We start from the raw sequence: 16,519 nt of genomic DNA, 5'->3' as shown, positions 1-16,519 counted from the left end.
CTGGGGCTCCACGCAAAATCCCACCCCGTGGGGTCAGAATGATCACAAGAACGGTGAGCAAAAATCCCAGAACCACGCGGGGAGACCTAGTGAATGAACTGCAGAGAGCTGGGACCAATGTAACAAGGCCTACCATAAGTAACACACTACGCCACCATGGACTCAGATCCTGCAGTGCCAGACGTGTCCCACTGCTTAAGCCAGTACATGTCCGGGCCCGTCTGAAGTTTGCTAGAGAGCATTTGGATGATCCAGAGGAGTTTTGGGAGAATGTCCTATGGTCTGATGAAACCAAACTGGAACTGTTTGGTAGAAACACAACTTGTCGTGTTTGGAGGAAAAAGAATACTGAGTTGCATCCATCAAACACCATACCTACTGCAAAGCATGGTGGTGGAAACATCATGCTTTGGGGTTGTTTCTCTGCAAAGGGGCCAGGACGACTGATCCGGGTACATGAAAAAATGAATGGGGCCATGTATCGTGAGATTTTGAGTGCAAACCTCCTTCCATCAGCAAGGGCATTGAAGATGAAACGTGGCTGGGTCTTTCAACATAACAATGATCCAAAGCACACCGCCAGGGCAGCGAAGGAGTGGCTTCGTAAGAAGCATTTCAAGGTCCTGGAGTGGCCTAGCCAGTCTCCAGAACCCAACCCTATAGAAAACCTTTGGAGGGAGTTGAAAGTCCGTGTTGCCAAGCGAAAAGCCAAAAACATCACTGCTCTAGAGGAGATCTGCATGGAGGAATGGGCCAAAATACCAACAACAGTGTGTGGCAACCTTGTGAAGACTTACAGAAAACGTTTGACCTCTGTCATTGCCAACAAAGGATATATTACAAAGTATTGAGATGAAATTTTGTTTCTGACCAAATACTTATTTTCCACCATAATATGCAAATAAAATGATAAAAAAACAGACAATGTGATTTTCTGGATTTTTTTTTCTCAGTTTGTCTCCCATAGTTGAGGTCTACCTATGATGTAAATTACAGACGCCTCTCATCTTTTTAAGTGGTGGAACTTGCACTATTGCTGACTGACTAAATACTTTTTTGCCCCACTGTATATATATATTTTTTTTCTTTATTTAAGAATTTTTTTTTTTTTTACACAACTAAATATTTTAACATTATGTTATAAGGTCTGATCGCTGATATGACACAGAGCACTGTGTTAGATCAGCGATCTGACATGCAGGGCTCCTGGCTTACCAGCGCCTGCTCTGAGCAGGCGCTAGTAAGCCACCTTCCTGCAGGACCCGGATGCAGCCCTGTGGCCATTTTGGATCCGGGGCCTGCAGGGATAAGAAGGTAGGAGATCCTCGGAGCAACGAGATCAAATCGCATTGCTCCGAGGGTCTCAGGGAAGCATGCAGGGAGCCCCCTCCCTGCACGATACTTCCCTATACCGCCGGAACACTGCGATCATGTTCGATCGCAGTGTGTCGGGGGTTAATGTGCCGGGGGTGGTTCGTGACTGCTCCTGGCACATAGTGCCGGATGTCAGCTGCGATAGTCAGCTGACACCCGGCCGCGATCGGCTGTGCTCCCCCCGTGAGCGCGGCCGATCGCTATGACGTACTATCCTGTCCCTGGGAATTAAGTCTCAGGTCACCTTGACAGGATAGTTCGTCAAATGGGATTAAGGGGTTAAGGAATGTATCTAGATGTGTGGTGAGCACCTTGAACCACCAGATACTTCACTGAAGTTTATAACATAGAGCTGTGAAATTAAAAAATCATTTTACCCACAAAAATGTACTTTTAGCCCCAATTCACAAGGGTAACAGGAGAAAATAGACCACAAAATTTGTTTTGCAATTCCTCCTAAGTACTCCAATACCCCATATGTGGGGGAATACTACTATCTGGGAGCATGGAAGGGCTGGGAAAAGAAGGAGTGATGTTTTAGAACAAAGACTTTGATAGAATGGTGTGCGGGTGTAATGCTGTGTTTGGAGAGTTCCTGATGTGCCTAAACAGTGAAAAAAAACCCCACAAGTTACTACACTTTGAAAAGTACATACCTCAAGAATTTTAATCAGGGGTTTAGTGAGCATTTTGAACCCACAGGTACTACACAGAATTTGATAACATTTTCGTGAAAAAATTTTAAATATTCAATATAACAACCTAAGAAATGAGCGCTATTTGCATGGGAAAGATTGTGAATGCCATGTCGCATTAGAAAAGTACCCGACATGTGAAAATAGCAGAATCCCCTCTATAAATGACCCCATTTTGGAAACTAGACCCCTTAATGAATTCATCTAGGGAAGTAGTGAGTATTTTTAACCCATAGGTGCCTCACAGATTTTTACATTGAGATGTGCAAATGTGATTTTTTTGTTGAAAAAATGTAATTTTTGTATGTGGTGCAAATTTGTCAGGGTAAATAGGTGAAACTAGACCCCACAATGTATTGCAAAATTTCCCCCAAATGCGGTGTTGCCCCATATGTTGTCAGAAATAACTGTTAGGCCACATGTCAGGGCTGAGAAGGAAGGAGCGCCATTTAGCTTTTGGAGCACAGATTTTGTTAGAATAGTTTGCAGATGACATTTGCGGAGCCCCTAAAGTGCCAGAACAGCAGAAAAAACAAATGTGACCCTATTGTAGACACTGCACCTCTCAATGAATTCATCTATGGCAGTCGTGACTATTTTGTAACATCTATTCCAGGCTTTTTTTCTGGAGAAATGCAAATATACAAGTCTAGTACCCATACATTGTGTCCCATACAGTGTAGATTCACCATATATAATAGCGCCTCCATATATTTTGTTCAGCTTGTGCTGGCGATACGCACCCATAAATTAAGTGCCTTCTCTCCATTACAATAGTGCCAAACATGTGACCGCTTACTGTGGTTTAGGCACATTGTGGCTCAAAAATGGCATATTTGGGAGGGCAGAATTCACTGGATTTTATAGGGGCAGGAGCCATGTTACTTTTCCAGACTGTTTGTTCTAACAGTAACATCGGAACCCCCTATAGTTCCAGTGACAGATGACAGACCTGAGTGGGGGCTGGTTTTGTGCAGGATAAATTAAGAGTTTTTATTGGTAACATTTTGGGTACATAACGTTTTTTGATCGCTTCCAGTATGAGGCTGGGATCACATTCTTGTGTTATATGCTGAGAACTTACATCTGAGTTTCAGTTTAAGTCCCAGAAAAATGCGATTCAAACAAGTCCCCCAATGGATCCTCCCACCTTGAGGCAGATGGAGACACTTTGTACTTTGTACTCTGCTTGGCGCATGGTTTCCATTTTTATAGGCATGCACAGATCTGTTGTCAACCACACTTGTGCACTAAAAAGAAGATTAAAATGAAGGAACACCTCCAGAACACAGACCAGTCCAAAGTGACTCCATCTACCTCATAAGTGCGGTTTTCCATCCGCGGTTTTCTATGAATTGCCTTTTTGGGGAATTTACACAGAAACCCCAATGTAAGTGCTCAGCAGAGAGCGCAGGATAAATGTGTTAGGTCTCGAGTTACCGCTTCTGCACAGGGGGAATCTCGAGCCATCTCCGCTGCGGTCTCCCATTCTTATCCAGCCGCAGTGGAGTCTGCTCAGCAGGGACGTCGGTCCCAGCGTCTTGCTCAGTCTCACTCTGTACAGAGACTTACTGCTGCTTCTTCAGCTTCTGCCATTAAAGCCAGTGCTGGTCAGCAGCGAGCGGACTTTTCTGGGACTAAGTCCTTGTCTGCACACACTGAGCATGCCCAGGGCAAGATCTTCCGTTGGAGATCGAGGGTCATGTGCTCAGGCTCTGCAGCACATTCCATTGGTCCTCTTGGCAGGTCTTGGAAGGGCAAAGTTTCTGTGGCCACTTCCTGTGCTGCAGCTATATAAACTGCGCATGACCGCACGGCCATGCGCTAGTGTACAATTGTTAATGTGTGTATGTTGTGAGTGCAAGTCGTCCTTGGATACTCCTACCCTATTGAATGTCTGTTCGCGGAAGGTGTATGGCTGCTATCTAGCGCCCGACTTATCCTACTGCACGAATCACACATTACAGCGTCCAGTTGCTGTGACCGCCAGTACGGCGCCGTGCACTTCCTCTGTGCTTTCCTTACCCAAGCCTGGGTGGTTAGTGGCGTTCGTCAGTGCGGCACCGCATGCACTCTTGTGCCTTAATATTGTTATATAGTTTCCTTACACACCCAGTTGCGGTGTTGTGCCAGCAAGGGTCTAATCGGACTTCAATCCTAGTTGGGGTTGAGTTCGCTGACTACTTGCTCGCGCTCTATGTGCGGTACCGCAGTCCTGTGACGCAACAGGATCGCTTCCTTCACGCTGGGTGAAGTTTAACCCACGTGTGTATACTTATGAGTACCGCCATATAGTCCGTCATTACTTGGCAGCAGGTTCCATCTCTGCACGGTGGACCCCGGGCTGCGAACGCACCATGCTCTATCTGCCTTATTATTTGGTGCGTTCCGCTAGCCCTAACAATGTGAGCTGAGCCTTGTTCTGATTTTTGGGAGGTAGAATGCACAAATAGACAGCAGTACAAGAATAGTTCTTATTTTTAATTTTGCACGGTTCACCGTGCGGTATAAGTGATAAGGCAAATTTATTCTTCAGGTCAGTGCGATTACAGCAATACCAGATTTAAGTATTTTTTATGCTTTGCTCTTTTTACAAACTAAAACAATATTTTACAAAAATGAATTTGTTTTTGCATCGTCATATTTTGAGCACTGTAACTTTTTTATTTTTTTCTGAATTTGCCATATTAGGGCTTTTTTTTGCAGGACAATTTGGGGTTTCAGTTTATGCCATATTTATATATACCGGTATATTTTTTTTACACATGACTTTTTGCTTACTTTTTATTCACTTTGTTGTGAGTCCATATGATGAAAAAGTGATATTTTGCGTTAATTTTTTTTTTTAGTTCGCCAAATGGAATAAATAGCGTGACACCTCTCGTGTCTCCCCTTTTCCTCATAGTTTGTAAGCTTGCGAGCAGGGCCCCCATTCCTCTTGGTATCTATTTTGAACTGTGATTTCTGTTATGCTGTAATGTCTATTGTCTGTGCAAGTCCCCTCTATAATTTGGAAAGTGCTGCGGAATATGTTGGCACTATATAAATAAAATTATTATTATAGAGCGGGTCATTGCGGATGCGGTGATACCAATTATGTGAACTTTTTTTTGTTTATTTTTTTTATCACGAATGCTGCGTTTTGAGTGACGAAATGGATTTGAGTGATTTGTGTGCACTTTTTTGTGTGATTTTTTTTTTTACTTTACATGTTTTTTTTTTCACTTTTTTACTTAGTCCCACTGTGGGACATGTATAGTTTTTGTCACTTGTCAGTGACTCACTGTCACATGCCACCATACTCTGGGGTCATCACGTGACTTCAGGGTCCCATGGTAACAATTGGTACCTGCTATTCCTAAGGGGGTTTTGTAACCCCCTTTGTAACAACTTAAATACCGCTGTCATGATTGACAGCGATATTTAAGGTGTTCATCGACCCAATTGACCAGAGCCAATACAGTAAGGTGTCCCTAGTGTACAAATAACTTATTACCTCTTAATGGAAGAAATATGAACATAAACAGCATTTCCACCACTGTTTTTTGCATTTTTAATTTTATGCTACTAGTCATGCTGCACAAATAAACTGTTAACTTTATTCTGTAGATCAGTACAAATATGACATGGCTGTGTTGGCTCCGGGTTTGCCCACAGCCTAAAAGCTTGTTGGTTGACTGCTCTGAAGTCTTTCAACAAACTTTATTCGCACTGAACCCGGATATAAAAAAACAGACTTCCGGTAAAAAGTCTGTGTTTGGAGTTTGACATAGGACACCAGGTGACCGGTACGAACCCCAAACTTTAGAGTTTGGGTGCACTCATCCCTAATGGCAATGCCAAACTTACCGTATATAGTTTTAGTTAGATTTCATTATATTGTCCAATAAATACACTCATAAAAAACACTTGCTTTTGGGTCTCACTCTCCATATTTTGAGCATAGCCGTATTTGGGCATTTTTTTGAGTGACAAACTAATTTTTATTGGTACATGCATTTTCTTATCACTTTTTATTATACTCTTTGGGAGACAAATTGAACAAGCAAATTTGATTAAAAAAAACACTGTTTACTGTTGGGTATAATTGTCATATTATCTTTAATCTACAATCACAACAATACCACACATATACAGCTCTGGCAAAAATTAAGAGACCACCACATCAAAACCCTGTCATGGGCAGCCCGATCTCCAGACCTGAACCCCATTGAACACCTCTGGAATGTAATCAAGAGGATGATGGATAGTCACAAGCCAAACAAAGAAGAACTGCTTACATTTTTGCACCAGAAGCAGTGTGAAAGACTGGAGGAAAGCATGCCAAGACACATGAAAGCTGTGATTAAAAATCATGGTTATTCCACAAAATATTGATTTCTGAACTCTTCCTGAGTTAAAACATTAGTATTGTTGTTTCTAAATGATTGTGAACTTGTTTTATTTGCATTATTTGAGGTCTGAAAGCACTGGTTATTTTTTATTTTGACCATTTCTCCTTTTCAGAAAATAAATACAAAATTTATTGCTTGGAAATTCGGAGACATGTTGTCAGAAGTTTATAGAATAAAAGAACAATTTACATTTTACTCAAAAATATACCTATAAAGAGAAAAATCAGACAAACTGAACATTTTGCAGTGGTCTCTTAATTTTTGCCAGAGCTGTATAGGCTTTTTATGTTGTTCACTTTCCACATAAAAAATTACATTTTAACAAACAATCTTTTGTTTGGTCACTATATTATGCTTTACATAACTTTTTTTTATGAAGAAGCTGATTTTTATGGAACAAGCTGTAGTTTTCAATGGTACTATTTTGGAGTAAGTAGGACTTTTTAGATCACTATTAAATTCAATTTTATGTAGGCGGCATGAAAGAAAAATAATAAATCTGAAATAGTTTTTTAAATGTATTTGTTTATGGAGTTCACCATCTACAGCAGAGGTCCCCAACTCCAGTCCTCAAGGCCCACCAACATGTCATGTTTTCAGGATTTCCTTAGTCTTGCCCAGGTAATAATTGCATCACCTGTGCAATGCAAAGGAAATCCTGAAAACATGACCTGTTGGTGGGCCTTGAGGACTGGAGTTGGGGACCTCTGATCTACAGTACTATATAATTGTCTAAGGGTCACTTCCGTCTTTCTGTCTGTCCTTCTGTCTGTCACGGATATTCATTGGTCACGGCCTCTGTCTGTCATGGAATCCAAGTCGCTGATTGGTCGTGGCAAAACGCCCACGACCATTACCATGACCAATCAGCGATGGGCGCAGTCCGGCGGCAACATGGACGCTCCATCCTCCCCGCAGTCAGTGCCCGCTCCATACTCCTCTCCAGTCAGCCCTCACACAGGGTTAATGGCAGCGCTAATGAACCGCATTATGCCGCAGTGTAATGCACTCCATTAACGCTGCTATTAACCCTGTGTGACCAAATTTTTTACTATTGAAGCTGCCTATGCAGCCTCAATAGTAAAAAGATCTACTGTTAAAAATAATAAAAACAATAAAAAATCATCATATACTCACATTCCGGCGCCTTTCCCGCTCCTCGCGAAGCTCCGGTGACCAGTCCATGCAAGCGGCAGGATCCGGTGGCAAAGATGGTATGCGACAAGGACCTGCCTTGATGTCACAGTCATGTGACCGCGACATCATCACAGGTCCTGCGAGAAAGACCTGCCATGACATCACGGTCATGTGACCGTGACGTCATCACAGGTCCTGTGCCCATACCAACCCTGGGACCTGAAGCTGCCGGAGGCACCGCCAGGACTTCAACGGAGGGTGAGTATATGTTTATGTTTTATTCTAAGTCTAGTACGTTTAAAGTAAATATAACCCGGGTAATAGTTGTATATATGTAATCATGGATTACCCTAAAAACACAGATTTTATTAAATATGTCTCTAAAAAGCCAACAACCAATGGCTCACCCAAAAACGAAAAACAACACACCGTGAACAAACTAAAGTGGGGGGAATAATCAGCCCTACTGAAACGTCTATGCTGAATGGCTGCCTATCTGCGGGGGTAGGCACCCTAGGGGAAGCGTTATGGTGCCCCCGCTCCGCGATGGCTGACCCTGGGGTCCCTAGATGAGCCCTGATACACCCACGGGGTCCCGCTACCCGGACAATATTGTACTAAAGGTACCCCTATCCACTATACATAGACCATTCCTATCTCTAGGGAATCCTACACCCCACACTGTATCTTAAAAACAACAGGAGAACATGTGACTTAGGCATCTCGGTAGCAGAATTATGAGTGTATCCCTATCCCTGGATACACTATGACACACAATATATCTAGCTTAGATATTAGCGATATATTTGGTCTTAGCTCAACATGCAAAGCTCAATGTTGTGCCCAGCTCGTAAAATTACATCTATGCCCAGCAGTTAGCCATGTATTCCGGATACATTTAATCAATTGTATCTCAGCTCTTTAGTAAAATTGCCTCGTGTATCTGTCCACCTTGGCATTCACTGTGCAGTTCAAGCAGTTGTGCCTACATATCGTGATAGACAGCACATTACAGAGCTTATTCATGCATTTTACATATATCATCTGTTGCAGGAGCTTAGAGCCCTTTAGGCTGTTTGATACTCATCGTTCAGATGAACTGCCGCCCGCCTGTTGTCTGCTTTAGCCTCTACGCGTTTCGCCTCACTGGCTCATCAGGAGGCTCGATTGCTACTCATGTTTCTCGATAGAGTGTGATAAAGTTGAGTCTCGATTAAAGTTACCTCGGTTTATACAGGCAGGACACCGGAAGCTCCATTACTCGTTCTGCTTCCTGTTTTTCGGCCGGGAGTGCACCCAGGGTAGATTCCCCAGTATCATGGGAGAAAGGTTCCGCCTCGATATTGCCTTATTCACTCTCTGCCCGGCGTCTCCGCTACTTCCAGGAGTGTGTACCTGCCCCCGTCCCCTACATTGCGCATGCGTAAGCTGGAACGCTGATTATTTTGCGTTCCTCTGGTTCCCGACTGAATGATATCTCTTGCGCGTGCGCCGGGAAAGCCCAGGATGCCTGCGTATATATGACTATCACCCAGGTGGTTTCTATTGCATACCGGCATTAACCGCATCAGCGCCGCAAGGGATATTGTCTGCTGTTCTTAGGGGAAACCCCTTCAGTCTGCGCATATTGCTCAAAACATCAGAAGCCTGCGGACACTTCGTAAATCCACCCTTTATGGCTATTGCCTCTCAGTATCCTTACAGTGATCTCACTCTCACCAAGAGGTGTGCATCTGTTTACGATCTTTATCTTTTCTGTGTCTATTAAATATAGTCACTTTAGCAGTCTCTCATATGTTGCTACTGATGTCATGCCATTGCCAATGGGGTCAGAATTTCCGCAGTGTTCCAATATTATGCTCCCGGTGTTTTAGAGCTGTATTATAGTAACATATAATATATTATAGTGACATACAATAAAGCTCTAAAACACCGGGAGCATAATATTGGAACACTGTGGAAATTCTGACCCCATTGGCAATGGCATGACATCAGTAGCAACATATGAGAGACTGCTAAAGTGACTATATTTAATAGACACAGAAAAGATAAAGATCGTAAACAGATGCACACCTCTTGGTGAGAGTGAGATCACTGTAAGGATACTGAGAGGCAATAGCCATAAAGGGTGGATTTACGAAGTGTCCGCAGGCTTCTGATGTTTTGAGCAATATGCGCAGACTGAAGGGGTTTCCCCTTAGGGGGTTCCCCTAAGAACAGCAGTCAATATCCCTTGCGGCGCTGATGCGGTTAATGCCGGTATGCAATAGAAACCACCTGGGTGATAGTCATATATACGCAGGCATCCTGGGCTTTCCCGGCGCACGCGCAAGAGATATCATTCAGTCGGGAACCAGAGGAACGCAAAATAATCAGCGTTCCAGCTTACGCATGCGCAATGTAGGGGACGGGGGCAGGTACACACTCCCGGAAGTAGCGGAGACGCCGGGCAGAGAGTGAATAAGGCAATATCGAGGCGGAACCTTTCTCCCATGATACTGGGGAATCTACCCTGGGTGCACTCCCGGCCGAAAAACAGGAAGCAGAACGAGTAATGGAGCTTCCGGTGTCCTGCCTGTATAAACCGAGGTAACTTTAATCGAGACTCAACTTTGTCACACTCTATCGAGAAACATGAGTAGCAATCGAGCCTCCTGATAAGCCAGTGAGGCGAAACGCGTAGAGGCTAAAGCAGACAACAGGCGGGCGGCAGTTCATCTGAACGATGAGTATCAAACAGCCTAAAGGGCTCTAAGCTCCTGCAACAGATGATATATGTAAAATGCATGAATAAGTTCTGTAATGTGCTGTCTATCACGATATGTAGGCACAACTGCTTGAACTGCACAGTGAATGCCAAGGTGGACAGATACACGAGGCAATTTTACTAAAGAGCTGAGATACAATTGATTAAATGTATCCGGAATACATGGCTAACTGCTGGGCATAGATGTAATTTTACGAGCTGGGCACAACATTGAGCTTTGCATGTTGAGCTAAGACCAAATATATCGCTAATATCTAAGCTAGATATATTGTGTGTCATAGTGTATCCAGGGATAGGGATACACTCATAATTCTGCTACCGAGATGCCTAAGTCACATGTTCTCCTGTTGTTTTTAAGATACAGTGTGGGGTGTAGGATTCCCTAGAGATAGGAATGGTCTATGTATAGTGGATAGGGGTACCTTTAGTACAATATTGTCCGGGTAGCGGGACCCCGTGGGTGTATCAGGGCTCATCTAGGAACCCCAGGGTCAGCCATCGCGGAGCGGGGGCACCATAACGCTTCCCCTAGGGTGCCTACCCCTGCAGATAGGCAGCCATTCAGCATAGACGTTTCAGTAGGGCTGATTATTCCCCCCACTTTAGTTTGTTCACGGTGTGTTGTTTTTCGTTTTTGGGTGAGCCATTGGTTGTTGGCTTTTTTAGAGACATATTTAATAAAATCTGTGTTTTTAGGGTAATCCATGATTACACATTTATTCTAAGTCTGTATACTACGTGGCTCTGTGCTGTATACTCCGTTGCTGTGCAATATACTACGTAGCTGGGCAATATACTACGTGACTGGGCAATATACTACGTGGCTGGGCAATATACTACGTGACTGGGCAATATACTACGTGGCTGGGCAATATACTACGTAGTTGGGCAATATACTACGTGACTGGGCAATATACTACGTGGCTGGCAATATACTACGTGGCTGGGCAATATACTAAGTGACTGGGCAATATAATACGTGGCGGGGCAATATACTATGTGGCTGGGCAATATACTATGTCGCTGGGCAATACACTACGTGGCTCTGTGCTGTCTACTATGTAGCTGGGCAATATACTACGTGGCTGGGCAATATACTACGTGGCTGGGCAATATACTACGTGGCTGAGCAATATACTACATGGCTGGGCAATATACTACGTGGCTGAGCAATATACTACGTGGCTGAGCAATATACTACGTGGCTGGGCAATATACTACGTGGCTGGGCAATATACTACGTGGCTCTGTGCTGTATACTACGTAGCTGGGCAATATGCTATGTGGCTGGGCAGTAAACTACGTGGCTGGGCAATATACTACGTGGCTGGGCAATATACTATGTGGCTGGGCAATATACTACGTAGCTGGGCAATATGCTATGTGGCTGGGCAGTAAACTACGTGGCTGGGCAATATACTACGTGACTGGGCAATATACTACGTGGCTGGGCAATATACTACGTGGCTGGGCAATATACTACATGGCTGGGCAATATACTACGTAGCTGGGCAATATACTACGTGGCTGGGCAATATAGTACGTGACTGGGCAATATACTACGTGGACATGCATATTCTAGAATACCGGATGCGTTAGAATCGGGCCACCATCTAGTACAGTATAATTAACATACTGTGTGTCAATATGATTACGGTGATACCCAATTTATATAGTTTTTTTTTATGTTTTACTACTTTTACACAAGAAAATCACTAAAGAAAAAAAGTTTTTTTTGTTGGTCATCATATAGTGGGAACCCTAGCTTCATCATTTTTCTGAATACAGAGCTGTATGAGGCTTGTTTTTTTGGGAAACCACTTTGGAATACTAATAATTTTTTCAGCACTTTTTATTTATTTTTTTGTGAGGCAAGATGATCAAAAATAAAATTATTTGCATAGTTTTTCATGTTTTATTTTTACAGCATTCACCATGCACAACAAATAATTAGTACTGGTCATTAAAAATACGGCAATGCCAAATGTGTGTTGTTTTTGTGAGGGTATTGTTTTAGTTTTTACATTGATAATACACTTAGTACTTATACACTGCACTGCATTATCTAACCTGATCTTTTATCGGATAGCGCTTGGACCAATGTTATACTATGGGGCAGTTTAGATCTGAGATTTTTTTTTTCTCATAACGAATCAGAATGAGAAAACAATCCATGCAAGTGCATCTGATAATCAGATCATGCACACCCATACTAGTCTATGGGTGTGCGCGAAACATCGGACTGCACTCGAATGTCATCTGAGTGCAGTCCAATGTACGTGCACAGAGACAATGGAGAAGATAAAGAAATTACGGTAAGTTCTCTCAGTTTTCTCTGCACTTTTTATATGATTCTTATATTTAAGAGAATCGGATCACACTCAGATGATACTTGAATCGAACGCTGATACAGTAACCGAGTCTTCTAAAGTTAAAGATGATTTTTATTAACATTCTCAAGCTAATAGATGAAGTGGTATCTTAATTAACTATGAATATCGTAAAAAGTGTATTCAAAAGTGGGGTTTTGAAACCTGGGAATGCCTTTTAAAATTACTATAATTTCTCTTACCTTTTGGTCAAACCAAGCTTCATAAGTCCTCTGGTGATGATCTGCTATTTCTTTATACTGTTGCCGCAGTTTATTCAGGTCATTGGTGAGCTGTGTTGCCTCCAGTGTTTCGACCTCAACATTAACTTGACGCCTCAATTTTTGCTGAAGAAGATGTTCTCGTTCCTAAAGGGATTACATTTTTGTCACATGATTTTATAGTTTTCTAGGGATTCAAAACAGAACATGGGAGTAGATCGGAATACCTGGCCAGACAGGTCATTCCAGAAATGACTGTGAACTGGTCCAAGGCAGAAAAAATCCAATTCCAGGAAAATGTGTTGGACCATGTGTGTCCATTTCTGTTAATCTTTCCAAATTAAAAACCACTTTTTCAAGAGAAAATTGAGGATTAACAATATCATGTCTCATTTACTATTGTAGAAGAATATAAAACTCTGAAGCATTATAAACCCTTTACAAAATTCAAGACAATGTATTGTAATGGTTGAATACACTCTGTAGATGTGAGCGTGCCTCAGGGTAAAGAACTCTCAGGCCGGCTTCACACTCAGCGTATGAAAATACGGTCCGTATATTACGGCCGTAATACGCTGAAAAGTCCTGAAAATAGTGGTCCGTAGCTCCTCCGTAGGCAGGGTGTGTCAGCGTTTTTTGCGCATGGCATCCTCCGTATGTAATCCGTATGGCATCCGTACTGCGTGGTTTTCTCGCAGGCTTGCCAAACCAACATACCGCCATAGAAGTGATCCATGTGTCCCAAAAAGAAAAAAAAAAATATATATATATATATATATATATATATACTGTCTATATATATGTCAGTAGACACATATATGTATATATATTAATATTTATTCCAGTAAACCATGTCTTCTCTCCATTTTTTTTTGCAGATTCCACACTACTAATGTCAGTAGTAGTGTATATACAATAGCAAGGTGGCATTAACCCTTCATTACCCCATATCCCACCGCTACACGGGAATGGGAAGAGAGTGGCCAAGTGCCAGAATAGGCGCATCTTCCAGATGTGCCTTTTCTGGGGTGGCTGGGGGCAGATATTTTTAGCCAGGGGGGGGCCAATAACCGTGGACCCTCTCCAGGCTATTAATATCTGCCCTCAGTCACTGGCTTTACTACTCTGGCGGAGAAAATTGCGCGGGAGCCCACACCAATTTTTTCCGCCATTTAACCCTTTATTTTAAGAGCTAGAACGGCCAAATTTTGCAGATACACACTACTGACATTAGTAGTGTGGAATCTGCAAAAAAAATGGAGAGAAGACATGGTTTACTGTATGTAAACCATGTCTCAAATCATGTCGGGTTTTAGGAAGGAGAAAGAAAAAGCCGGTAATTGAATTACCGGCTTTCAAGCTGTATAGCGCTGGAATAAATATTAATATATATACATATATGTGTCTCACTGACATATATATATATATATACCTATTCTATGTGTACACATTTATTCTACCTATTGGACTGTAAGCTGTCAGTGTGATTTTACTGTACACCGCACTGAATTACCGGCTTTTCTCTCTAACAGCGCTGCGTATTTCTCGCAAGTCACACTGCTTGTCCGTGTGTAATCCGTATTTTTCACACTTCCATAGACTTTCATTGGCGTATTTCTTGCGCAGTACGGTGACAAACGCAGCATGCTGCGATTTTGTACGGCCGTAGAAAGCCGTATAATACTGATCAGTAAAATACGGCAGATAGGAGCAGGGGCATAGAGAATAATTGTGCCGTATGTTTTGCGAGTTTTACGGACGTAGTTTCTGCGCTCTTACGTCCGTAAAACTCGCAAGTGTGAAGCCGGCCTCACATTGATGCAATGATTTGCCTTAGGCCACGATCATAGATACACGAGATACGGTCGAGTCTCGCAGGTTAAAAACAAGCTCTGGCACCGGCACTCAGGAGCGGAGCGTGCTGCTCCATGTATTGCTGTGCGGCCGCACGCTCCGCTCTGGAGTGCCGGTGCCAGAGCTTGGTTTCAACCTGCGAGATTCGGCCATATCTCGCTATGTGTGATCCCGGCCTTAGGCCATGATCACACATTCAGTATTTGGTCAGAGTTTTACCTCAGTATTTGGAAGCCAAAACCAGGAATGGAATTATCAGAGGAAAAATATAATAGAAACATATCATCATTTCTGTATTTATCACCCACTCCTGGTTTTGGCTTACAAATACTGAGGTAAAATACTGACCAAATACTGAACGTGTGAACGTGGCCTTAAAGGTCCAGTCTTTCCCCTCCATGGCCTGTTCATCAGAACTCTTGAGCAATTATCACACCTCTTGTTTGATAATAATGCAGTTGCTCTGGATAAGGGAGTCATGAATTTGTTTTTGCAAACCAGTCCCAATGTAGGAAGAAGCAACCAACAGACCTCATCTCTCCAAACGCTTCCTAGAAATGACAAGGTTTGTGGCATATTCACTCTTTGGCCCCATTTCCACATCCACATTTCTCATACATGTTTTATCTATGTTTTTCATGGCTAGAACATGTACCCATTAGAGTCTATGGGCATTATTTACAAGTCCATTTTTTGGGGAAGGATTGATGGCCTCCAGATTTGCTGATAAAAATCTCCCCTGGAAGTCAAGTGGGAAAAAACTGGCCGCACACTGATGTCAACCATGTCTAGTGCTATCCATTTTTTTAATATTATTACTATTATTATTAATATTTTTATTGTGTAATGGGAAGGTGATGCTTTTAAACTTTTATTTTATCTTTTTTAAGAACAACAGACGCCAAAATGATGGTAAAAATGGACCCATGGATCAAAAAAACTGATGAAATCCAGATCAGTAAAAAATGGTCAAAATTGATTAGTTTTTTCTCATGCAAAACAACAAAAGTGGATTTATTTAATAGGCCTTAATTGAAAGAAGGCAAATGTAATAATAAAAAATTACCTAAACATTTCCATATTTTATTTCACTTAGGGCTCATTCAGACGTCAGTGATTTTCTCCATTTTTTTCAGAGGTCAGAGTTTTATCAGAGTTTGGTTAATGTGTCAGTTTTTAATATTAGTGTTTAGTCTAAGTTATGAGTTTTTCTCGGAATTAAACCAAACCAAAAAAAAGGATCTCTACCTTCGCGTATCTTGCAGTCTGGTGAAAACGGACAGCACTTGAATGGCATCAGAGTGCAGTTCAATTTTTTCACAGACACATAGAATTGCATTGGTGATTTTGATCCGGCACTTGGATGAAATTGGCAATTTTTCGGAAATATCAGGTTCATTCAGTGAAAAATCACAGACGTGTGACAGACCCAGCAAAATTGCTCACCATCTTCTCTGTTTTTGAGGATCCCAGAAGTCTGGTCAAATGATGGGTCATATGTGTTCTGGTATGGTACAAATGCTATAAAATATTTATGGTATAAATACTTTAAGGGATTGTATGTACCTATTTTCTTTTAACAAGGCCCAGCATAGTCGAAAAATAAAAAAAATGTATGTTCACATACCAATTCAATGCCACTCCACCTACCAATCCCCTGCTCATCTAGGACTTTCTCTTCCAGTTTCTATTATGTTCTGATCAAAGT

At 42.3% G+C, this 16,519-nt stretch overlaps 1 protein-coding gene across 9 annotated transcripts in view; it reads right to left on the bottom strand.

Annotated features, from left to right (window-relative positions):
- The window catches only part of LOC138664668 (keratin, type I cytoskeletal 13-like), an 87,258-nt gene that overhangs the window by 23,494 nt on the left and 47,245 nt on the right, over nt 1-16,519 (bottom strand). For all 9 annotated transcript variants that reach the window (XM_069751569.1, XM_069751573.1, XM_069751570.1 and 6 more), the window contains one exon: nt 12,940-13,104. In XM_069751569.1, coding sequence (XP_069607670.1) covers nt 12,940-13,104 — 165 coding nt within the window. The remainder of the gene's footprint in view (nt 1-12,939; nt 13,105-16,519) is intronic.

This window comes from Ranitomeya imitator, chromosome 2 (assembly GCF_032444005.1).
Source record: "Ranitomeya imitator isolate aRanImi1 chromosome 2, aRanImi1.pri, whole genome shotgun sequence".
Classification (NCBI taxonomy): Eukaryota; Metazoa; Chordata; class Amphibia; order Anura; family Dendrobatidae; genus Ranitomeya; species Ranitomeya imitator.
The sequence above is the reverse complement of the archived record's forward strand: the minus strand, read 5'-3'. Positions and strand labels throughout refer to the sequence as shown.